This window comes from Rattus norvegicus, chromosome 7, assembly GCF_036323735.1.
Source record: "Rattus norvegicus strain BN/NHsdMcwi chromosome 7, GRCr8, whole genome shotgun sequence".
Classification (NCBI taxonomy): domain Eukaryota; kingdom Metazoa; phylum Chordata; class Mammalia; order Rodentia; family Muridae; genus Rattus; species Rattus norvegicus.
The window spans coordinates 96,507,914-96,532,689 of record NC_086025.1 but is presented as its reverse complement, the minus strand read 5'-3'; the positions used below and the strand labels follow the sequence as shown (position 1 = coordinate 96,532,689).

At 38.1% G+C, this 24,776-nt stretch overlaps 1 protein-coding gene across 15 annotated transcripts in view; it reads right to left on the bottom strand.

The window, feature by feature from the left end:
• The window catches only part of Rgs22l (regulator of G-protein signalling 22 like), a 90,859-nt gene extending 67,883 nt beyond the window's left edge, over positions 1 to 22,976 (bottom strand). For 6 of the 15 annotated variants that reach the window (XR_010053412.1, XR_001838952.3, XR_010053418.1 and 3 more), the window contains exons 1-5: positions 22,857 to 22,976; positions 15,442 to 15,953; positions 14,587 to 14,754; positions 14,230 to 14,388; positions 1,578 to 1,618 (exon numbers count right to left, since the gene is read on the bottom strand). Coding sequence is in view for 2 of the 15 variants with exons in the window: in XM_039080210.2 (XP_038936138.1) it covers positions 14,230 to 14,388; positions 14,587 to 14,651 (224 nt within the window). In the remaining 13 variants the exon portion in view is untranslated. Of the gene's footprint in view, positions 1 to 1,577; positions 1,619 to 11,980; positions 12,111 to 13,577; positions 14,389 to 14,586; positions 14,755 to 15,441; positions 15,954 to 22,856 lie in introns of all 15 variants that reach the window. The other 9 variants (XR_010053411.1, XR_005487215.2, XR_010053419.1 and 6 more) reach the window with 6 other exon arrangements.
• Between the last annotated feature and the right edge of the window lie 1,800 nt (positions 22,977 to 24,776).

Below are 24,776 nucleotides of genomic sequence, written 5' to 3'. Positions count from 1 at the left end.
ACTATCATTTGTCATCATATTGCAGCCACATTGACGCCCATCCTCATACTAATGCCCTTGAAATCACTCTTTAATATAATGTGAGCTAGAGATTCCAAGTTGTAAATTATGTTATGCTCTAAAAAAGCCTGTGTCTATGAAACTTTCTCTGTAGCCCCATAAGATTCTGCTCTACTGTGGAGGAGTCCCCAACCTATCACTCCTAGGTTCCACTGAAATCCCTCAGATTTCACATACAACTCTATTCAAAAAAGAAGTCAGGAGGGAAATGTATTGAGCATCTAGTTTGTGGTAGCCGCATCTTCCTCATGTTAGTCGGCAGATAATTGCAACTGCATTTGCAGATAAGGAAACCAAGGGTCTCAAAACTGCATTGTGTGCTTTAAGCCACACAGAGCAGGAGCAGCAATCCGTATCTGAGAAGGAGTTTTGCTGAAAACTCCATGTTTGACTTTAGTATAAAGAACATTGTCCTGTGTGTGAGTTGCCTCACCTCCCACTTGGATGTAAGAGATTCATTACCTTTCCCCTGAGGATTTGCCCTCAGCTGAGTTTCCAACAAGTGAGAAACCCAAGCTTGTAAAGTTGCTAGGCAGTGAGTTAAGAAATGGCCCAAATAAGTTTCCTTCAAGGTCTCTAAAGAAGAGAGATGTATCTGGTAACTTCCTATTCAGAAATCCATGTTTTTGAGGCAGTAAGATACCTCACTTTCTAGAATATGGTTCATCATAGGATACATTCTTTTATTGTTTGTTTTGAAGAAGAAAAACAATTGAAATCAAAGGACCAAACTATAGCAGGAGATTTATTTCTCCTGTCTTTATAAACTGTTGTATGAAATAGAATAGTGGATCTCAGGCTTGGGTAAATCGACCTTCAATTCTATTTTTGTTATTTTGTTTTCTGTTTGTAGTGCAGTACCCATATGACAAGCTAGGTAAGAACTACCCAGACCCTGATTCTTTTTTTGTTTTTATTTTTTTTAGACCAGGGTCTTATGTGTCCCAGGTCGACCTTGAGCTGACTGTGAGACCAAAGATGGCTTCCAACTTAAAATCCTCTTAACTCCACACCTGGACTGCAAAGATTAAAGGATATGACATTACCACATCCAGCCCATATCTTCTCCTTCTCCCTATTGAGTCACCTGGATATGTTACTGATCCCTTACAGGCTTGTTCGCTTATTGATAAAATATCAAAATGAAGCAACATAAGTTTTAAGGCAATTGGCACACAGCAAGATTAACAGGCATTCAGCAAATAATAGCCTTGTGTTTCATTCCTGTCAAACTCATTATGCAATTTAAGAGACTGTCCTAGCCTTTGTTATTCCTGACCTTATTTCCTCCATTACATTATCTAGCACTTTTTTGAGTTTATTATCATAGTCCCTATAGTAATCCTTTGACATGGGCACCTTTGCATTAGTAAGGTTTTATGCAGGAAGAAATTAAGGATTGAAGATAACCTGATTTTAAGTGAATCACGCAGTCTCGACTCTGTTTACTCAGATATAGGAGGGATGAGTTCTCTGTTGCAACTATGCAAAGAGAAAGCAGGCTAACAGTTACGTACCTGTAACACTAAGCATTCAATAACTTCATGCATCATTTTCCCTACAAAGAAATGTAAGGAACGTTATAGGTACTTAAGAAGAGAAACTAAGGCAATAACCAAGTTAATACGAGAAAATTATTTAACCTTGACCTTTCAGACAACAAGGTTTCAGCAAATGTTAACTCTATTATCAGCTGACCATATTCACTCAGATGGGAAGTAGGGAACTAGACTTTGAAGGAGTCCTGTGTGTGGGAGGGAGGCGATCTAGGAAACTAATAATTAAACTCCTTATTATGTGCTAAGCACCGGGCTAAAGTTCTTGTGGGCTTGCTTATATCACTCTCATCCCAAGCCCAGGAAAAGAAACACAGCTAGCAACAGGGAGTTTGCACGTTCAGATCCCCACCCTCTGAAGTTGTAATCCTTGGAGGGAAGAAAGAACAGGTTTTCTAATTAACTTTCTGTAATAAAGATGAACAAGGGGAGCTAATGAATTGGTGCTCCACCTGCCTTCTTGTTGAAGCTTCTAACAGCTACCAGATTGCCTCTAGAAGCTGCAGCCTTCTCCCTGCTGCTGGCAGCCCCAACAGAAAATCAGTAGCTCCAGTTACACCCTGGACAAACTTCCTGCCCTCTTCAAGGAGCCCTCTTTCACCTTAAACTTCATTTAGGGACTGGAAACTGAGATGGAAAGGCTTACTCAGAGTTGAAGGTGTTTTTGTCACAGGGAGTCTATGGGGCTAGCATTTCCTTGTTTTTGACAGAGAGCCTAATTAGCCTTTAACTCTTTAACCGCAACACCATCTTAAAACACAGAGAAATTACCCACCAGCTCTTAGAGCCACATGGAAGGAATTAATGCCCTCCTCCACTAACCCTCTTTTAAGACACCACAGTAAATATGCATTGTATTTAACAATCCTTTTACCCTGAAGCTAAGCATGGGTTTTAGTGAAAAAATAAATATTCTTTAATGTGTTTCAGGATGCTACTGGGGAGTTGCAAGGAAAATGTCTTGGATTCCTGGCCCCAGCAGAATGCACCGCCTAATGGCAGGGTCAGAAAGAAGTGAATAAGGCTCCCAGGTCAATGTGTTTTCTCAGATTTTTCATTCAATGCTATTTAATTGATACTCAAGTTTTGGTGGGAAAACTTGTGTGCAGACCTTGTTGTTTCCAGCCACCATGCTAGCTGTGGACAGAATTTGTATGGTGTTCTCAAGGCACAGGAGTGACACTGATGAGGTCACTGGTTGAATCACTTGCCTACTACACACTTGATTATTGTAACATAGCACATGCTTTTGGTTCATGACATATTTGGTCATGCATGTACTACATTCATGTACATTTATCATATAGTTTATTCATATATAAATGTAGAACTCTATAGGAATATAGGCAATGTAAACTTCTTCATGAATATATGCATGTTACAAATATAACATTCAGAAGTATAAAAAACTATAAAATAAACACATGAGTGTATGCATATACATAAATGTATATGAGTGAACCTTTGTATGAAGATTATATTTATTTCCATTGATAAATTATTGGCTTATTTATAAGCTCCCGAAAAGCACTGTTTTCTTGATCACTTAAGGTAGACTTGAAGATAAATCATCTAAGTCTAAGCGGTTGTCAAATGTGACTCTCATAGGCCTTGATTTCTGAAGAGGGTTTGCAGTGAGACATATATCCAGATATACACAAGTCCAATTAGAGGCCACACTGTGTTACTCATTGGCTTCATGACTTTTAGCAAGGGATCTGTGTAATGGGGTTGCTAACAGTAATTACTAGGGATGACAGAGTCATATTTGTTTATTTGTTTGTTTGCTATGAGATGGAATCTCTACATAGAGCTCTGGCTATCCTGGAAGTCCATGTATATCATCCTAGCCTGAACTCACAGAGATCTATCTGCCTCTGTCTCCCAAGAGCTGGGATTAAAGACATCACTATGACACCTGTCTAGGCTGTCAGAAGTCTTAAGTTTGTGAATGTACTCAAAGCATTTTACACAGAACTAAGGATACAGTGAAAGAAAACCATGCTAAGCAAGGTATCACTATTTCCATCTATATATAACTATAGTTAAACATCAGGATCTTCTGAAGCTTATTTTAGAAAAGGTATTTACTATTTTTAAAGGGCGCAGTAAGTTTATTCATGATGTTTTATAGGCACCATACATATGTAAATACAGTCAAATATGGAAACAAATCTGACTGTAACAAAGATACAGAGAGACTGCAAGGTCCTATGGTTTACAAGGAAAGAAAAGTCTCAGGAAAGATTTGAGAGAATCATTTCATGAGAAATTCAGCAGAATTGTTTTAGAGGTTATTAAATAAAAGAAGATTCAATTAATTTTATGTGTTGCCCTTTGGTGGTTTAACTTCATTGACAATGAGACTGGATTTGAAGTCACCCATAAGATACATCTATCCTTAATGTAAGTACTATCTAATGGGCAGGGAGTCTAGAATGACTACAAAGGGAATAGTAACCCTGCCGAGGCCCAGCATTCACCTTTCTTTTCTCAGCTGCAGACACAACAGGACTAGCTGTCTATGCTTTTGCACTGTAGAGTCCTTCTTCCTGCTGGGCATTCTTAACTAGAATAGATTTTTTTCTTTAAACTGAGTCAAATAAACTTTCCTCCTTAAGATACTTTTCAGCAGGCAATGAGAAAACTAATATTTGCTCTATTTCTCTTTCCAAGTAACATATTGAACATACATACACATATACATACATACATACATACATATATACATACATACATACACATACATACTTGAAAGCAATGCACACATAGGCATGTAGCTATTTAGTGACTATTTTACATATACATACAGACATATATGCTCACACAGTTTCCTAGGTGCACAATCATAAAAACTACAATAACAATTTAATGTTCACTTCTACAATACATTCTGCAGTTTGAAGATTGTCAAGGATGACCTTGGTAGTCAATCTCACTAGAAGAGTCAGTGTGCCATGAGTTCCTTTTAACCCAGCCACTGAGCTTTTAGACATTAAATTGCACCTAGAACTAGTTCCATTAACACAATCACCTGATCAAATAGATAATAGCCATTAACCATTTCTTTTTTTTTATCTTTATTAACTTGAGTATTTCTTATTTACATTTCAATTGTTTTTCCCCTTCCTGGTTTCCGGGCCAACATCCCCCAACCCCTCCCCCTCCCCTTCTCTATGGGTGTTCGCCTCCCCATCCTCCCCCCATTACCGCCCTCCCCGCAACAATCATGTTCACTGGGGGTTCAGTCTTGGCAGGATCAAGGGCTCCCCCTTCCACTGGTGCTCTTACTAGGCTATTCATTGCTAAGTATGCAGTTGGAATCCAGGGTCAGTCCAGTATTTCTTTAGACAGGTTCACACCCATAAAAGTTATGCAAACTGCTTTCTAATTCAAAACCAATTCACAGGCTTTCTAGAACACACCCTGTAGTCTTATGTTCCTTAAGCTAAGGTACACAAGAAATTGTCTTTGGCAGTCTCAATTGTAAAAGGACTTTACCTGACATGTAAAATAAATGAAACAGAAAAGAAAAAAAAAAAAAACCCTAGAGCATAGCACCCACACTAAATATGGTTTTGTAAAACATTTAAATATACATTTGTTCCTATATCCAGAATATCAACCAAAAATAGATTTTGTACTGTAGCTCTTAGTCAGGACATTTGAAAACTGCTACCCCGTATTCTGCAGCCAGAATCAGTCTAAACTTAGTCCCAAGAGTTTTGCTGGATGCCTTCTGCCTGAATAAATTGCTTCCTGATGCATTCCCTTTTAGCAATGAACATTCCTATCTCCGAACCCTAATCAAATTGCACTCAAAGGGTGTTTGTGAGTACATGGATTCCTCCCCTCTTTAGCTTTTGTATCTGTCTCTCTATGCCTATTGGGCACCAAGGAAGAAATGAGTACCCAAAGGGCCTGTATGGATTTGAGCATCATGGAAGGAGAAATTGCTTTATTTGAGATGGTTTCTCTTATTTTTTTTACATCTACCAGATTTTTCTGTTACAGTTTAGTCTAAGATCTAAGATGTTTTTTGGAAAGGAGAAGTTAAAAAACACAATAACTGCAAAAAGTCAGGAGAAAAGATGAGAAATGGGAGACTTGACATGGTGGAAATATGTAAGTATATTGAGGTCTCACTGTATTCTGTTAAGCTATATGCATAGTCTCTAAAAGTTATTAGTTTAAATAAAATCTCTGTGAAAAGAAACTTAGTAGTTTATTAAGTGTGTTTTGGATAAAGAATATATGAATTTAATTTGTTCACATGGTTACGGTCCCACAGAATGTTTAAAAACTAATAGCTCATAGCTGTTGTTTGGTCTGTAGAAAAGATGCCTGAGGTATTAGCCAGAGAAAAGAAGACCAGAGAAAAAAATGAGAGCTGTCCACTGCCTCTTCCAGACTGAGCCAGGACATCATGGCTGTCCTGTTTATGATGATCATGTTATTTATGAGGTCCACATGCTCTTCATTTTCACATGCTTGATTAGAAGGAATCCGTTTAACCATGCTTCAATGTATGGACACACACACACACACACACACACACACACACACACACACACATGCGGGCACACACACGAATGTGCAGTACCCACTGGAAACAGCGACTCTTAAAAGAAAAATCAGTGCATGAAGTTCAGAGAGGGATATGGTATGTGTGTTGTACCCAGAAGGACTTGGAGGGAGAGAGTAGAGGGTAGATATAGTAGAAGCACATCATATTGATGTAAGAAGTTCTTGAGTTTATTTATCATTTAAAAATGATATTAGAAGTTAAGAGAATCCAATTGAACAGAACTCTAGATGACAACACTACATAGTTAAGTCTTTGTGTTCAAGTCTTAGATTCTTCATATCTTGGGCTATGCATGGGCTGAGTCTACACAACCCTGTAGTGTAGCACTTGCCTTACATGCACAAGACCCTGAGTGTAATTCCCCAGTACTGTAAAATGATAACCAAAATGAAAAATCTAATTTAATAATGATAAGTTCTTAATCTGTTAGCTTTGCTTATATGAGAAACAGACTGATCTAAATAAAAGATGTGATCTCCCTCTCAGGTCCTGTTGCAACTATTCCCTGCTTTAAGGGTGGGCCCTTTCCTTCTCTCTTTTTTGAATATATTCATCACAGTTCAGGTCCTATTACAAGATCTTAATAACTGGCAACAGAGAGAGCACAAGATAACTAACTAACCGTGAGCAGTCTACCCAGAACTCTGGATGTTAAACATGGAAGGAATGTGTTTAAAGAGTTGAAAAGGCTTCCATAAGCTGGGAGAAATCTTTTATTGAGAGTAAAGAAAAAGAGACCTCAATTTGACAGCTACAAAGTTTTCAGTTCTTCCAGGAATGAGGTTGGAAGGAGAACCTGAGGTCCACGTGGTTAGATGCCACCTTCTCTCTGCCTTCTCAGACACTGTGGAGAAACCCAGTTATGTTACCTAGGTTTTCTTATGAGTCTAATGAGATTCTGAATAGGTATTGTTTTGACTTGCTAAGATAGGGGCAAAAGACAGCTGATAGCCCTACCTCACAGGTATAGACGTCGTCTTCTGGGCACTAGATTCCAGTGGGTTCATTGTTTAAGGAAAATGTGTTATTACTGAGCAATGAATAAAATATTAAATTATAGCAAAGTTTGCTAACTCAATGTGCTTCTAGTTTTTAAAGGTGACACCTTAAAATGTGTGAATTAATTAGCAGAGGCCAAACCCTGGACCACATCTGTACCCTTAATCACTCTCCATTCTATCAGGATACCTGGATGTTGTCTCTAAAGATCCAGAAGTTATTCTCATGTGAGACCTGTGTATAATAATCTCTTAACTCACCTATCACGTCTACAACAATAATCTTTTATAGAATTTAAATCTTTATAAAGTGGTAATCATTATGTTACCTGCTCACAGACCTCAAAGACGACATTTTAGCTCTCTCATTAAGAGACTGGATGTCACTGAACTGAGAATAGGTCCCCCGTTGAAGGAATCAGAGAAAGGATTGAAAGAGCTTGAAGGGGCTCAAGACCCCATATGTACAACAATGTCAAGCAACCAGAGCTTCCAGGGACTAAGCCACCACCCGAAGACTATACATGGACTGACCCTGGACTCTGACCTCATAGGTAGCAATGAATATCCTAGTAAGATTATCAGTGGAAGGGGAAGCCCTTGATCCTGCCAAGGTTGGACGCCCCATGCAGGGGAATGTCTGGGGGGGGGCAGTAAGGGGAGTGGGGGTAACACCCTTTGGGGGAGGGGAGGGGACTTATGGACAGGAAAGTGGGAAAGGGAATGACATTTGAAATGTAAATATATAATTATATCCAATTTTTAAAAAGACTGAAAAAAAAGATTCTTAGCTCTATAGTACAGATGGTGCTCACCCCATATCAGCTGTTAAAATACTTTGGATAAAAGTGTTATCATTAATATTCAAGAAATAATATATCTTTCTACATTTGCCTTAGTAAACTATACATTGTATAATTGGTTTCTTAAAACAGTTTATTCCTATTGTTGTTGAAAATATAAGAACCAAGATGGAAAGGCTGTGTTTGAAGAAGGTTAGGAAGGGATTTTTTTTAATAATCTATAAATTATGTTTTGGGGTTAGAATATAATTATATCATTTCCTCAATCTTTTTCTTTCCTCAAACTCTCCCATGTATCACTTCTCTTTCAAATTCATAACCTCTTTAAAAATTAATTGTTGTTATAGAAACCCACATTCACAAATACACACATACAAAACAAAAACCAATGTTACTTGTATGTATGCTTTTGGCCACTTGGTATTGGATAAGCAACAGGTATTCTGCTCTGCTTTTAAGATCTGAGCTATCTCTCCCACCACACAAATAATTGCTGGCATCATAACTTCTTTAAAGTTGAATTGGCAGTCTGGAAAAAAGCATTCATAAAGTTTCCCCTTTGCTGTCTCCTCATCCTGGCTTCAACAATTAGAGAAGTTCTATCAGGTCCTGAGACCTTTGTGTGAGACAATCTACCTGCCCAAAGTTATTTCTCCTCACCACCCACACAGTGCCTCATCAGGTAAAGAACCTGGAAGCACATCCAGAAACCAGATTCAGTTTCTGAATCAGTAGAAAGACCAGCCTTCTTACTTCAAAATACTACATGGAACTTTGGCTTCAAGAGCAAACTCCCTAAAGTGATCTCTAAGCACTGGCAGCTGCCATTGTTAGTAAGATTATTCTTTCTTAGGAAAAGGCAACGATCTCATACTCCAGAGAGCACGTTAGGAATCAACCAATGCACGGAGACCGTTCATTCAGTATTTTGTATCTTTGAAGGAGAAGGAAAAATCAGTGTTCTATTGTGACTTTTAATTTTTTTCATTATTTTAAAGACATTATATAGTTTAAGCATGATATAAATTTATTCTTAAGCCTTCCTTGTCTATGACTATTATTTTATTTAAGTTTTAACCTTTTTCAAGAGGTATGCGAATTAACGTTAAAAATGTCTGCAGTGGAACTAGACATTATATACATTATATACACATTATATACACATTATATACACATTATATACACATTATATACACATTATATATACATCATATATACATTATGTATACATTATATATATATTTATATACACATTATAGGGCCCTTCAATCACTGCCCTAGAGATCCTAAGCATGGAGATCTTACCCAGGGAGGCCAGCCAAGACTATATACATAGCAATATCCTGTTTCAAAAATCATTACTAGGTTAAAATTAAAACAATCTTTAAAACATGAAAATTAATACATAGATTTAAAAATATTGAACTAAAACAAGAGAAAGAGGAAACATAGAAATAATAAAATAATCTTAGGGATTAAAGTTTATACATGGTGACTTGAAGCAATTTACACCAATACATATCTGAGTCCGGCAATGAAAATCGGGGAAAACAGAATCAGTGTGAAGAATAAGTGTGCAGATTATAGTCTTATTAGATATGCCCAGCTCCATTGCCACCGAGTTCTAGTCTGTTCTAGCTGTGGAAAACTTGTCTTCCACAAGTCCCACTGGAAATCCCTTTATATCCACAGCAATGATGAACTGAAGACCCTTTGCCTAGTCTCTTATAACTAAGAACAGTTAGGATACAAAAGGCACATTTCTGTTTAATTGGTATAACTGCTAGACTTTCTGTTGCTGTGACAAACATAAGAACAACTTAAGGGCTTAAGTGGGTTCATTCTGTCAGTCTGTCCTTAGGTCTGCTAATCCTGGTCTCAGGGTTAAGCAGAACACTGTGGTGGTGGGAGTTTGTGGCAGTGGCTTCTCAGATCATGGCAGGCAAGAAAGAGAGAGGGAGAGATGGAGCGAGGGAGAGACAAATTCTTTAAAGGCAGGTCATCAGTGGGCTACTTCCTTCTTTCTTTCTTCACTTTGTAATTTTCCCATTATCTTCCAGCAATGCTGGCGATTACTACATGAGTGCACAATTCATTCATTCCAAAAGCAGAACTCTGATGAGCCAATCAGTGCCTGCCAGCTCACAACCAATTCCCCAATAAACTGACACCTTATATTCAAACCATCAGAGGGAATTTACTGAACATGCCTAGTCTTTTAAAAGCCTGTTTGCAGTAGGAGAAACAGTATGCAACCTCTCAATCTGAATTACAAAAAAAAAAAAAGCAATTGAAGAAAATAGACACTTCCTTACTATTAACTCACACATGATAAAAATAGTTCTGAACTTCCTTTCTGTGGTTCAAGACTATCACACAAATAAATGATTTCTACTGACCTCATGCTTTCTCAACTTAATTATGGGAATGGGAAGACAATGATCAAATTTGGAAACCATCATTTTGCAGGATATAAAATATAATAGTCTGAAAAGGATGGGAATAGGATAGTCCACAAAATCTTCTCCAAAGGAAAAATAAACCAAACATCCTATGATGAGTTTAAATAATGATAGTATACAGAGGTTAAAATAATAATAGTAATAGTAATAACAATAATCTGGCACAGACCAAGAAGCCAAAGACATGTATTTTGAGGGTGAAAACAAATGAGATGTTTTTGCAGTTTGTAGTTACATACCCTGGTCAGAGAAAAATGACATAATATGCCCCATTAACTTGCCTATCTCACTGTTTCTAATCAGATTTATCAGCGAATTGTTAGATTATTTTCCCTCATAAACTGAGAATTGTTCAACATGTCAGCCCCTGGAAATGTGAAAGCTTTTAGTGTCCATAAGAATTGTATGCAGGGGGTTGGGGATTTAGCTCAGCGGTAGAGCGCTTGCCTAGGGAGCGCAAGGCCCTGGGTTCAGTCCCCAGCTCCGAAAAAAAAAAAAAAAGCAAGCAAAAAAAAATTGTATGCAATTCTCATCTTTACACATCATGAGTGTGTCACCTTGGGCTATTCATTTCATATCTGAAATTGACAGCAGTAGCTACCTCAAATGCACTATATGCTAAATAACAGAAGGAACCTGTGACTCAGGCTAAGGACAGTCTGAGCACAGGCTCTCTTCTTCTCAGGCAGGTATCACTGTTATATATAGCAAATGTGGGATCCATTTAAGAGCTTTGTTTTCAGATGCCTCTTAACGTCTCTTATAAGAAGCTAATAAAAGATGTGATGTTGGGAAGAGCTGGATCTTGGAAAACCATGCCCTTGGTTCTGGAAGCCCCTTAAGTCTGGAAGCATAGTCTGCATTAATACCTCCAACAGTTTCCTGAGTGAGAAATATGTCGTAGAGACTTCTTGACCCATGCAATATCATTTTCAATGGAACAAAGATGTTTGTGTGCTCTGTACTATTTCAGCATTTGATGCTGGGAGCAAAGTTTAAAAGTTCTGCATTTACATGAATACCTTAACCTCATTTAGCAGTGTCTCCTTTGAAAAGGTGAACTTGATATGCTCTTAAATTGCATGCCGTTGGGTGCAGTTAAGATGCTGACCCCGCATGGAACATATTTAAAATCTCCCTGGAGTAGAAAAGAGGAGATAGGGGTTCTTATTCTTCCCCTTCTGATTCTTTCTTTTTCTTCTTCACAGATCAAAATGTTTGCTGACAGAAAACACCTCAAATGAATCCTTGCTAAAAATGCAAGTTATTTTTTAAGAGAAATTAACAAAATTTTCTAAGACTCAAAGCAAAGCTTATTAGAAATCAGAGATTACTATAGTAACATCTTTTACTGAAAGCAATGAAATCAGTCCATTTGTCACAGGCAGACCTGTCTTACTCTGATGAAATCTGTACATTATGAGTATACCAGAAGACAGCAAGGTGATGGATATGAAGAACTAAAAAGCCACTACTTGGACTATTTATTTTTTTAAGAATGCTAATTATGTACCTGTGCTGAGCAAATGACCCTCAAAGATTAATCAGAAATGACTCAGAGGTGTTTACAGACTCAGGAGGTGATGCGCTTAGTTCAGCAGAAAATCAGAGTAAGTTGCTTTTGTGGGATTTTCATGCTATTCCTACAAACAATGAAAATACCATATTTACCAAATAGGCAGCAACAAGAGGCCAAATAATCTATCAAGATAGTGGAGAGTAGTATACAAAGTAAAAACACGACCATTTTGGACTCTGTACAATATAGAAATCATAATGATTCATTAATGATATTAAAATTACTTATTTTTCCTTACTTTTTATTGAGATAGGATCATACTAGCTTGCCTCAAAATCACTGTTTTGACCAGGTTGGCTTCAATCTAACAGAGATCCACCTGCTTCTACTTCCCCAGTATTAAGATTAAAGTGTGCCACCACTTCCAACAACTTTCTGTATCAAATTGATACAGAGATGAAAATCACTGACTGTCATGCAGAGGCAGTTTAAGCTTTTTAATTAGCATTATCTTTCAGGTGATGATATTGGAAGTGGACTTCCTTTTGCAAAAAGGTAGTGAACTTAGCACTTCAGGCAGTTGATAATTTTATAGGAATACACAGAACTGTTATTATATATGACTCTTTATATTTTGGGTTTGCCTATAGTTCTGCCATATCTGCAAAAAAATGTCACTGGGGAATTTATGATGACAAGTTTTATAAATGGTCTCTTTATATTTCCTTTCTCAAATATAGCTGGAGATAATTCAGGAGGAATTATAGGGTACAGATAAAACAGCAATCAGAAACTGTGAACGAACCACTCTATCTCTCCGTTTTCCATGTTAAAAATGGGTTTGATTCTGTACACTTGACTTTGAACATGAATTTTGTTTAGTACCCACTTATCCAAATGCAGGTTAATATTCTAAAGTAGCTGGGATACTGACACCAGCAATGTAGGTACTCGGTAAGAGACTGTCATCAGTGACAACATTCTGTCCCACTGACTAGAAGTAGAAGAGCTGTACACACTGGTCACCGAGATTCTAGGGTTGACACAATAAGTTAGATGTTTGCTTGGTTCAGTGTGAAGCGGTTTCCCAGCAGCACCTCTGGCTCCTTGCAGATTAGATAGTAAGGAAAGAATTGGGAAGACTACAGTTATATGGGCATGTTTTTAATTATATTTTTACTAAAAATTGTAAACTTGGTTTTTTTCATAATACTTTAAAGATATGACTAGATTTTTATATATTACTTAATCTACACGGTGAAATATAATCTTCACCAAAATTCTGTTAAGAAGAGAAAGGAAGGAAAGAAAGAAGGAGGGAGGGAGGGAAGGAGGGAAGGGGGGATGGATAGGTGGGTGGAAAGAAAAAAGAACAGAGGAAAATAGCGATAGAGGGAAGAAAAAAGTGAAGAAGGGAGGCAAGAAGGAATAAAGGAAGATAGGGATGGAGGAAGGGAGAATGGAAAGAGGGGAGGAAGGGAAGAAGAAAGAAAGAAGACGAACCCAGTGTAATGGACAAGGAAAGCCAGTATTTCAGAAAGACAAAAAATAGAGATCACCTGGCTGTATTATTGTACAGAGAGAAACAGACCTGGTGCAGCACAGGAATTGTAATAGCTCCTATGGCCACACACAGCCAGTGTGACCCGCAAGATGTTCAAGATGACACTGTAGGAAAGCTTCACAGAGGATAACCTACATGTGTCTTCACTCCTGAATTGCAAAATAGAGACGTTGGCGAAGTGATTTTAATTCGTAAGGAGATAAATGATACAAGTGAGAGTTTATCATTTGAACAGTTTCCCTTTTCTTTGGGGCAGGAACCAGTTTGAATGTCTTGTTTGCACCCAGAGTAGAGGCTGAGCCCTGTATTTGGAAACCCTTTTCTCTTTACCTTGTAACTCCATTATATTCAAACCTTCTCACTGGCAACTCAAAATTTCTTTTTCTGAGTGCTCCTAAGTCTCTCACACTCTGCACATTATCCAGGTGCAGATCTCGTCATTGCTTAACCACTGTCCCACCCTCAACCAAGAAGTGATTTGCGATTGATATCTTCTGGTAAAGGGAAAATCAGTTTCCCTCAATAAGGTCAATAGGTATATCAACCACCCTCTCATGTGGTCCCAATGGAACAGTAGTTGTTCATAAATGCAAAATGGATTCACACACATACACACACACATTACTTTTATGGTATGTCTTTTTTGTAGTTTTTGTCTAGTTTTCTACTTTTGTTTTACCTTGATGTAATTTTCAGGTTTATTTCCTTTCTTTCTTTGTCTTCCTTCTTTCTTTCTTCCTTCCTTCCTTTCTTCCTTTCTTTCTTTCTTTCTTTCTTTCTTTCTTTTTCCTTTCTTCCTTTCTTTGAGGCAGGGCATAGGTATGGAGGAAAAGAGAATCTGGAAGAAGTTAATGGTGGAAAAAGAATATGGCCAAAATATGTTACAGGAAAAATTTAAATTAAAAAATTAAATAACCTTTTCTTATCCCCTAGCAGTTCGAGTGTCACTCCTAAACAATAATCCATTCTTACTGCCCCAGTTCTCTAGAACACCCTGAGTTCTTTACCACCACGGAAACATAGTATTTCATCTTACCTTATATGTATATGAATTTTGTGGCTGGGATGCCAAGACTTAACCCCCTTTTCCTTAAGTAACATAACAGTCAACCCTCATTTCTTCTGAAAAGTCCCCCTTGGTTCCCATGGAGACCATCCTCCTGCCTTTGGAATCTCTGTAGAGCGTTGCCTGGCTGCTGTGCTCCTCCACAAATGAACAAAATGAATGGTGAAAAAGATTAATGGTGAGAAAGCAAAAACTTGGCAATATGTAATTGTGATAAAACAATTTAATAGAACTTTTGATAAGACTGTCAGTATTTCCGTCCCAAGCTTTTGTTTTATATATTTCTTATTGGGAAAGTAAAGGAGGCAAAATGGAAAACAAACTTTGAATAGAATTGACCAGTCAGGGATGAGGGAGACTGGAACACTCTGACCCAGCAATGGAGCATGGAGCATTTCCTATTCAGATTGACAGAAGCCCATCAGAGTTGAGATAGGGGTAGGAAGGGCATGGGGTTCAGTCATAGCAGATCTATGAGTGTCTTGTAGCGGACCATATTCCCTCTGCACAACCTTGGTTCACTCTCCTGCTAAATGAGAGGAACGATAATAATAAAATCAATAATGGCCTTCTGAAATAATGTCTATGGGGAATCCAGTTTTTTCTGCTATGAATTATCATGTTCTTTTCACATTTACTACAAATATACATTTTAATTAGTTGTTTTCTGTTTCAAAACCATTAAGGCTGGGTACTTTATAAAGAAAAGTGTAAATCTGTTAAGGGCAATTACTCTGTTATAACATAGTAATGAATTAAAATGATTAAAGGCCTTCTGTAGAAGAGGCCAAGCATGTAGACCCGTCTCTGTTGATGACAACTTACCGGATGAATCCGTTACTTCTGAGGTGGTATCTCCCTTTTATTAGGTCAGACCTCTTAATGGTTCTTCCACCTTTCATCCTTAGACTGAGACCCACACTTCCGGTAGATGAATCTTTTGCAAGGATTTATGTTACTGAGTAATAGTGGTTCTCAACCTGTGGGTTGTAGCTCCTTGGTGGGGCATCCCATATCTGATATCCTACATATCAGAGATTTATATTATGATTCATAACAGTGGCAAATTTACAGTTATGAAGTAGCAATTATGGTTAGGGGTCAGCCCAACAATGAAAATTGTATTAAATGTGTCCAGCATTGGAAGCTTGAGAAACACTGCTGAGTATAAACTTCATTGTTCCATCTTGACTACCAGTGTTCATGTTCTTCTCCAAACACATTTTATATACATTCCTCATCGATGTGCCCAACATCTGAACTCATTTCGACTTCACTCAAATGCCTAAATCCAAAGTCTCATCTGAGGCTCAAGGCAAACTCTTTCAGTTGTGACCCTGTAAAATTAAAAACAAGTTATGTGCTTCAAATATACAAGGGTACAACAGACACAGGGTAATTCTTTTTCCAAAAGACAATGCTCAAAACAAAAAAGGGTTTGTGGCTCCCAATAAGTATGAAAGAAACCAGTGCAGACATCGAATTCTAACAGTCCAAATATAACATACTGTACACAGTTAAGTGCTTCCAAAACATTACTCATTACAGGTTGTATGACTACTCTCTGGGGTTGAGCGGTAGAACCTGTGAGTCTCCCAGACTGGAAATGAAAGTGTGGCAGTGGTTCTTACTTTGGGCTGTCAAGAATAGTAGTGCTCCTCCATTGGCTGCACAGGTATTCCAGTAAAGAACCTTCACAGTATCTCTTCATGGATCTCTGAGAGTTCCTTTGAAAACTCAGTGGAAGTGACTACTGACCCCATAATTTCTATATTCAATAAGCCTGGAGAATTAGCACAAACTACAATGTGAATGTTTCAAGCTTGGTGGTTAAATCTTGTTACTCGAGACATTTGGGGACAAGGATGTATAACAAGTCAAAATGTTACATTTGATCTGTTTTATAATCCATGCCAGCACCTTTACTTGGTCATTTTGGAGCCCAGACCAAATCCCAAGACAATACTGGGAAGTAAGTAAACTTGTGATGACAGTATTAGGTTTATTTTCTAAAACTACTTTTTTTTCCCTAGAAGGTGTTCAGGGTTGTGCTAAGAGAATTGATCTCAGAAATTTATGAGATGCCCTCAAGGCCTTTTCCCTGTTTTGGAAAATTGATACCTAGCTTCCTTTTATCTCTGATAATCATATTAACAAATGGTTATTTGCCTATATCAATATATTGTTTGCTAAAGCACACTTTTCTCTGGGCTATGAATTTTCAACTTATTCTGGTTGGTTTCTTTCTACTTTTAAGCCACGTTGCAAGCTGCCAAGAGCACTCACGTAGCTCCTTCTATATTTTGTTTAGAAATTTCATTTATCAGTTAATCACTCGTCATTTCCAAGTGTGGCACTCCATAAAGCCATAGAGCATGGGCAGAGTTCAGAGCAGTTGTTTGCTACTTCATAATAAGAATGACCCTTTCTCCAATTTCCATTAGGACAGTCTTCATTTCTCTCTGAGATCTCATCCTCTTGGAGAATATCTAGATCTTTCCTTATGCCCTTTATTCTGAGCCCTCACCAGAATCTCCCGGAATGCTTCCTCATGGGACCAACTATTTGCAGCTTGTTGTTCAAACCCTGCTTATCCAGTTCCAAACCCTTTACTGTATCGTTAAATATTTTTATCCCAACAACCACACACTGTAGTAATGGTTCCAGATATGAGTCAATTATCTGCTGCTATAACAAACTATACCTGAAGTTCAATACTTTATCTGAACAAAATGATTTTATTTGATTTAGGGTTTCAGAGGTAAAGTTTAAGATAACCAATCTATCCTAGTTGTCTGGGCCTTGGTGAGGGGCACCTTGATTTTTTTACAACATAATGAAGACTCTGAAAGGGACATGAGTATGTGCAGAAAGGGCCATATGTAGTAGTGGAGATTTTATCCCAACCGGCAATAATGAGAAGTCACTATTGAGACTAACAGGCATCCCTTAAGAAGTGAACTAATCACTACCTGGAGTCCTTATTGATTATAATTTCCAATTTTACTACACGAATCTCTGGAAAATATTCAGGCCAGATCTAAATCATGGCAATAAATGTAAAGTGGATCTTCAAAATTACCCAAACTACTAACACTAATGTGTACATTAATTTCAAAACTGGAATTGACTGTGGAGCAAGAGGTGTTATTAACAGAAGTTTATAATGGATCGTGAGAAAATTTCTTGGCTGTGTATTTACACCTTAAAATATGCTCATGTTGCTTACTTCAGTGCAGTAGAAATCAGGGGTTAGTGTAGGAAATTACGAGTTATTGCTCTCAGGACTTGTATTTATTGGTTGTCTCCCATCAACCTTCACTCAGATGCCAAGCTTTTGCATTCAGAGGGATGTTGTATTATGAATGAGTATAGTGACAACCTCTTGTTTAAACTGGCAGCCTGCTTCATCGCAGACTAAAGTGAAATGATGAGAGCACCCAAAGGCGGGGGGCAAATCTTGCCATTTGATGTGTTCTGGTACAGTGACTTTTAACGAGTCCAAATGTCACACCTGGTTCAGTAACTTTGCTTGGTCCCCATAATCCATGAATCATGCCATCACTGAATTACTTTTAGGGGAAATAACTTGGGAAAGAGCATATGTTTTGAAAGTTGTTAAAAAGGAAACTGTTCACATAAATATGTACAGGAGAGGATGAACATATGGAAATTTTCATGGTGTGTTTCCCTCTAGAGTAAATGAAAAGGAATGTAAAACCACAGAGAATCTTTTCCCGGGGTTTCAGAGAGTGATAGCAGAAGTCTTTAAAAGACACGTAATGCAGTCATGTTTGGAAATGGCTGATTCATAAAAAACGGTGTAGCATGCGGCTTTCTTTTTGAAGCACTCAGGAAATTTCAGCTTTCTTTTATAAGAATATGAATAAGACTTTAGCCACCTGGGAAGTGAGGCAATGCTATTTTGCTAGCAATTTCTCATTTGATGTCTGATGAAAATTGCACATTGTTCTTCTATGCCTCCCCATGTATGGACATCCAGCTTGCCCTTCTCTTTAGGCAGTGGATTTCCTCTCCCTAAAGATTTCTCAGCTGTCCTCTACTTCATTTGACTTCACTGTTCCATAAAGCTAAGGTAATTCATTTTTGTATTATACAGTTTTCCATTTGTTTCAAACATATCCTGTGTGAAGCTGGGGTCATATCCTTCCAGACTACGAAGTCCCAAAAGGCAAACATGAGCAAACATTCTTAGTGTCCAGCTCACTTTTGACCACACTGGAGAGGCTTTAAAATACTGGAAATAATCCACTTAACAGTTGATCTCACTTAAATATATCTCCTTCAGCCAAGGGCAAACACTTTACATGCAAAATAAAATGAATCGTCACTTGTTAAGCCTTTGGGTTCAATCAGACTTAATGCTTTAAAAACAATTTATGTTATGTATTCTCAGTAGCATGAGCAATGTATCCTCATTTGATGTCTAAGCAATTGAGGTTCAAGTACAGTGAGGTTGTTTACTTAAGAATAAATTGCTAGGCTGGAGAGATGGCTCAGCGGTTAAGAGCACTTACTGCCCTTCCAGAGGTCCTGAGTCCAATTCCCAGCAACCACATGACTGCTCACAACCGTCTGTAATGGGATCTGATGCCCTCTTCTGGTGTGTCTGAAGTACACCAGTGTACTCATATAAATAAAATATCTAAGCCTATTTTTAAAAAAAATAGTTTTCTTTTGTAAAAAAAAAGAATGAAATGAATATATTACTATTAAATACATTTGCCTTGTGTAGAAATGCATAAATGCATGCACACATACAAAGACACATATATGGAAACAAATATATATTACATATATACAATAAATATATAAACAAATATTTTATATAATACACACATATATATATATATATATATATATAAAACAAAGTCAACTACTTCAGTGTTTTCTTTGCTTTTCTGACTTTTTTGTAGATAGAGAAGGAAGAATTCTGTTTATTTCCTGGCGACTGGACAGGACTCTTTTTTTTCTCTCTCAAAGACTCTCCATGAAGTACCGATTATACCAGGTAGAAAGAATGACATAGCTAGAGGTTACATTTACATGATGGGCTTGATTCTATCTTCTGGCTATCAGGTGAGAAAAATTTATTAAGATACTTTATCAGGGGGTTGGGGATTTAACTCAGTGGTAGAGCGCTTGCCTAGCAATCGCAAGGCCCTGGGTTCGGTCCCCAGCTCTGAAGAAAAAAAAAAGAAAGAAAAGAAAAGGAAAAAAAGATACTTTATCAATGGCAGCTTAAGCATTGGTTCAAAGACAAGTTTCTGGAGATGTATATATGATGTCTTCATTTTTCTTGACTCAGTTTATTGTCTTCCCTGACCTTTGTTTTACTATCTCAATCAAAGGGTGACTAGTCAATCTATTCTCAGCTTCTCTTATGGGGCATTACAGACATGGTCAAAGACACTTTGGAGAATAGCAGGTTGTCACATACAAAAGGATTGGTACTCAGAGATCTTATAGAGGAGAAGCATCTCAGTAACACAAAAGTTTAGACTTGATTTACGGGCCTGTTAGTGCATAGAGAGCACAGTGGGGACCAGAGAGCCATCTGATGGCTTGAGTGGAAGGCAAAGCTTGCGCTAGATCAAAGGCAGTGAGGAGAACTTTGAGAGCTAAGAATAGGTTTAAAAAGTGCTGACAGACACACAGAGAATATATAGGTGAGGAGATAGCATGGAGGCTCTTTTCCATAAATCTTAAATAGTCAGAGATGCCTAGAAGATAGATTTTGGTAGGTTGTCAAAGCATATTTCAATTTGGTAAATGAAAGATAGATCATGCTAAAAAGGTTCGGATTCTTTCTGTGGCTACCAATGAATCTTCTCTTTTGTTTCTCCCTTTGGTGGAAATTTACTACAGTGAGAACAACACTTTGTAATCCTTCCCCATCACCAGAAAAATGTATGCAGATTGCGTTAGGTATATTGGTTATGTTACTCTTTGCTGCAACAAAACATCTGACAAGAGGCAGGTGAAGGGAGAAAGGATTTTTGTGGGTTCATGGTTTAAGGGGCACAGTCCATTGTGGTGGGGATGGCAAGATGGAAACATGAGATGGCAGAAGTATAATTTGGTTGGTCATGGTATACCTTAGAAAGCAAGGACAGGTCCTGTCTCATTCTTATTTTCCTCGCTACCTTTTCAGTCTGAAATTCTACATCCTTGGGTGGGACCACCGATATTTACGATGAGTCTTCTATCAGTTAATCTAGTTTGAAACACCCTTACAAATGAGCTCAAAGAATGACTAACTTATGGCCTATTCCTTCCTTAATCCAATAAAACTGATACCCACTACCTAATAGAAATGGATGTATGAGATCCACCAATGTCATTTCTTTAGCTTCAAAATTAACTATTCAATATTCAATCAGACCTGCCTGGCTTGAGTTTTGAGCACACTGGAAAAGGTATTGCTATGAGCAGAGATTTGCAGTTGGCCTGCGCAGGGTCATGGGCTATTATCTACATGTTGGTATGTTTGGGGCTCAGAAAGCAGTACCCCAAAGTGTGGCACTTTGGTTTGCTGAGGATATCAAATTGGAGGATGTTGGGTGGAGGCTCAGACCCTCCCTCTCCTGTCTCTCTTGCTTCTCCTCCTCTCCTAAAGTGAATTAGAAAAGCTAAGATTCCTCTTCTCTAAAGTGGGCCATAAAATCTAGAATATCACCTTCATCTTCTCTTGATGTTTTTTGTAGGAGCTTGCTGTCAAGAAAGACCCCCAGGGATCTTATGCAACAATAGGTTATAAGACCTTCACCTACCTGGCTTTGCAGTTTACCTGGATAAAGGGATGCAATGAATAGCAAAAGGAATCTGAACAGCTTTGTCTCTCACCTCCACCAGTCTGTTACTTTCAGTCAGAACCTTTAGTCCAGTTACTCTTCTGCACAGCTGTCTATTCTTCATCAAATTTAAGCATAATAACACACATTTCCCCCTGGTTTATTTGTGATTCATTTCTGGAGGCTTCTGTGTCCCATAACATTTTGATTAAATACATTAGCTATGCTTTTCTCTGACTTGCCTGGTTTGTGTTACAGAAGTGTCAGCCATGGCAATTATAGTGGGCAAGGAATGGTAGTGGCCCTCTCGCCCTTGCATAAGCAGTGGGTCCTGCTGATGTGCCAGGGAGCAGCTTCAGCACAGAGAGGGGTTCTGAAAGAAGGGGTGTCTGGGAGCAACAAAAAGAATGACTTGAAGTCAAGTCATGGATCTCAGTTGACAACCTATGTTCTGCTTGATACAGTTTTTCCAGTCAGTTTCTCTCTATGTTCTGCTTTCTGTCTGGAGATTTCTCTGTCTATATTCTGCTTGCTTGCTATTCTAAGAGATCTCTCTGTACATGTCCTGCTTGTGTGTGTGTGTGTGTGTGTGTGTGTGTGTGTGTGTGTGTGTGTGTCTGTCTGTCTGTCTGTCTGTCTATGTTCTCCAAGCAGTTCTCTCTTTTTATCCTAAAAAATTCTCTGGATAGCTCAACTCCTGGAGAACACAAGTCTAGTCTTATTTTACATATCAATCCAGTCATTTATTCCAATTCTTAAGAGACAGCAAGCATACATTTTTTTTTGTCTTGACATTGCAAAAGAATTTAGAGATCTGTCTGCCTTTCTTAAACACAAATGATAAACTAGTTGGGTGGGCAGAATTACCATTTTTACCACACCTGGGCCTAACCTTTCTCTGTTAGTCTATGGATCCCTCCCAGAAGGCAGACAAACTCTAGTCTGAGTTGGATCCTACCCATTGCCTGTTCATGTGTAACCTGTACGAAGAATGGTCTTTTTAATTTCAAGTAATTGGGGAAAGAAGAATGATGTTCAACACCATGTAAGAGTGATGTGGAACTCACCTTTCAGTGTTCACAGATTGAGTATCATTGGAGCACAGCCGCACTCATTCGTGCAGATTGCAGAGTTCACATACTCTGCTTGCAGATTGCATGTCTGTGCCTTAACAGCTTCAGCAGCAGAACTACAGAGGTAACCGATGCCCTAAGGCCTGAACCCTTGAAAGTACATACTGTCTGCTTCTTGACAGAAATACACTAGCCTCTTTCATACTTAGTGTTGAGGCTCAAAACAAAAACAAAAAAACAAACAACAACAACAACAACAAAAAGATGGCACTTTCTAGACCTCACACTGAGCACCTGGGAGTAGCAAACATAGCAAACATCTCCGAGTTCCTTGTTTCCATTAAGTCTGTACCTGTCAGACAGGAACATGATTCTCTCCATCCTCTGACTCACGGTAGATTCAAAATAGACTCAACTCCCATCACAGAGGAAGAAACTGAAAATAGAACACAACAATTGAAAATAGAACACCTCTAGTTCTCAGGCACTTTGTCACAGGCCTACATTTCAAGCTGCTCATTTCTCCTAACAAATTAATTCTAATCACTGTAAAGTGCCTGCTTACTATCCCCAGGTTCTCTCTCCACCTTTACACGGTTTATTTAAGCCTTAACCATCTGCCTATTGTTGAATTTCTACTGTTACAAGGCTCCCATGAATATGTACTAGTTAACTAAAGCATATATTTTTTCTCCTATTAAGCCGTCTCTTGTCCTTGTAGTTCAGTAGATTCAGTTATTATAGCTCCAGAGGGAGGATCTGAACTCATCTGCATCTTCCTTACCCATTCCCTACTTTGCAATGGCTGAAAGTGTTTATGCTGCCCCTGTGTTAGTCACAGAAACCTGTTGTTTCATCTATAATGCCCCACCCATGACTGCTCATGCGTACAAGGCTGTGGCTCCACCTCTTAGTATTAATGTTGTGGAGTAGCAACTTTAAGAGACAGGGCCTCAGTAAAGAAGAGTCACTTGTAGGTTGGAGCTTTTGAGACCCTATCTATTCTCCCCAGGTCATCTTCCTCACTCCTTTTTTCTTGGCCATTGTAAGATGTGCAGCTTTCTTCTACAATGTACTACTGCCATAATTGAATACTTCAGTAAAAATACAAAAGTTATTGTGCCAAGCAAATATGGACAGAAAGCATTAAGCAAAATAAGTCCTTTAAGTTGATTCACTTGGGAATGTTGTCATAGTGACAGATAATTAACTATCCTATTTTCTCCAGTCTCTGCTATCATTCCATGTACCACGTTTAATTTTTCACAACTCTGAAAAACCTTACTCTTTCATTTGTTTCGACTGGACTATTTAAATGTAGTGGATCCATATAAAGGTGAACTGGGTAAGCACATAACTTATGGGATTCTCCGCAGTTATAAAAGACATGTTAGTCATTTAGTCCAGTAGGTTTGTGCGGGTCACTGATACAAAGTGAAAGGTGACCAAGTCCCAAGGGCCTCAGTTGCTTCATGACTTTACAACAGACGGCTTTCTGTAAGATAATTCAGATTATTGTTCTTGATTTACTCATAAGATGCAGCCAAGGAGCAGAAAAGTACAAAACTTCCCTGTGGGGGTTGGAGATAGGGCTCTGGCAAAAACTCAAGGATCCAGGTTTGATTTCCAAATAGCCCTTTTTTTATCCTGTTACAAGGGATGCAATGCCCTCTTCTTGCCTCTGTAGAAACTGCACACACATGGTATACAAACAAAGATTCAGACAAAATGCCTACATACATAAAATTTTAAAAAATAATAAAATCCCTTATAAAAAGTCTTTATTATGATTAAAACATTAGTAGTGGTTACACAGACCCAGAAATTCTGAAGGAGGAGGCTGTATGCTCTTCCAGTTTCTATGCATGCCACTTCTCATCTGGTACATAAGCTTTGAAATCAAACATTTTACTTCTATGGGCATGGCTTTTGAAAAGTTACTAAATTGTTATTAATTATTTGACCATCTATTAAATTATGTCAGTACGGACATGTATCTTTTTAAGGCATTGGTGTGTTCTGAGGAATGTATTCTTAGGTGATTTCATTACTGTGAGAAAATTATTGGAAAGAGAATTATGACATCACTAGGCAATATAGTCTTCATTATTGACTCAAATACCTTATATAGTTTATGACTATACCTGATTTATACCATCCTTATATATAGTAAAATAGTCCAACTTATAAAAGCAAACTATGATGGCAATCATATGGAAACAGCACCCTTGCTCAATGTTGACCCTGATCTTATAGGTTTAGGATGATGGTG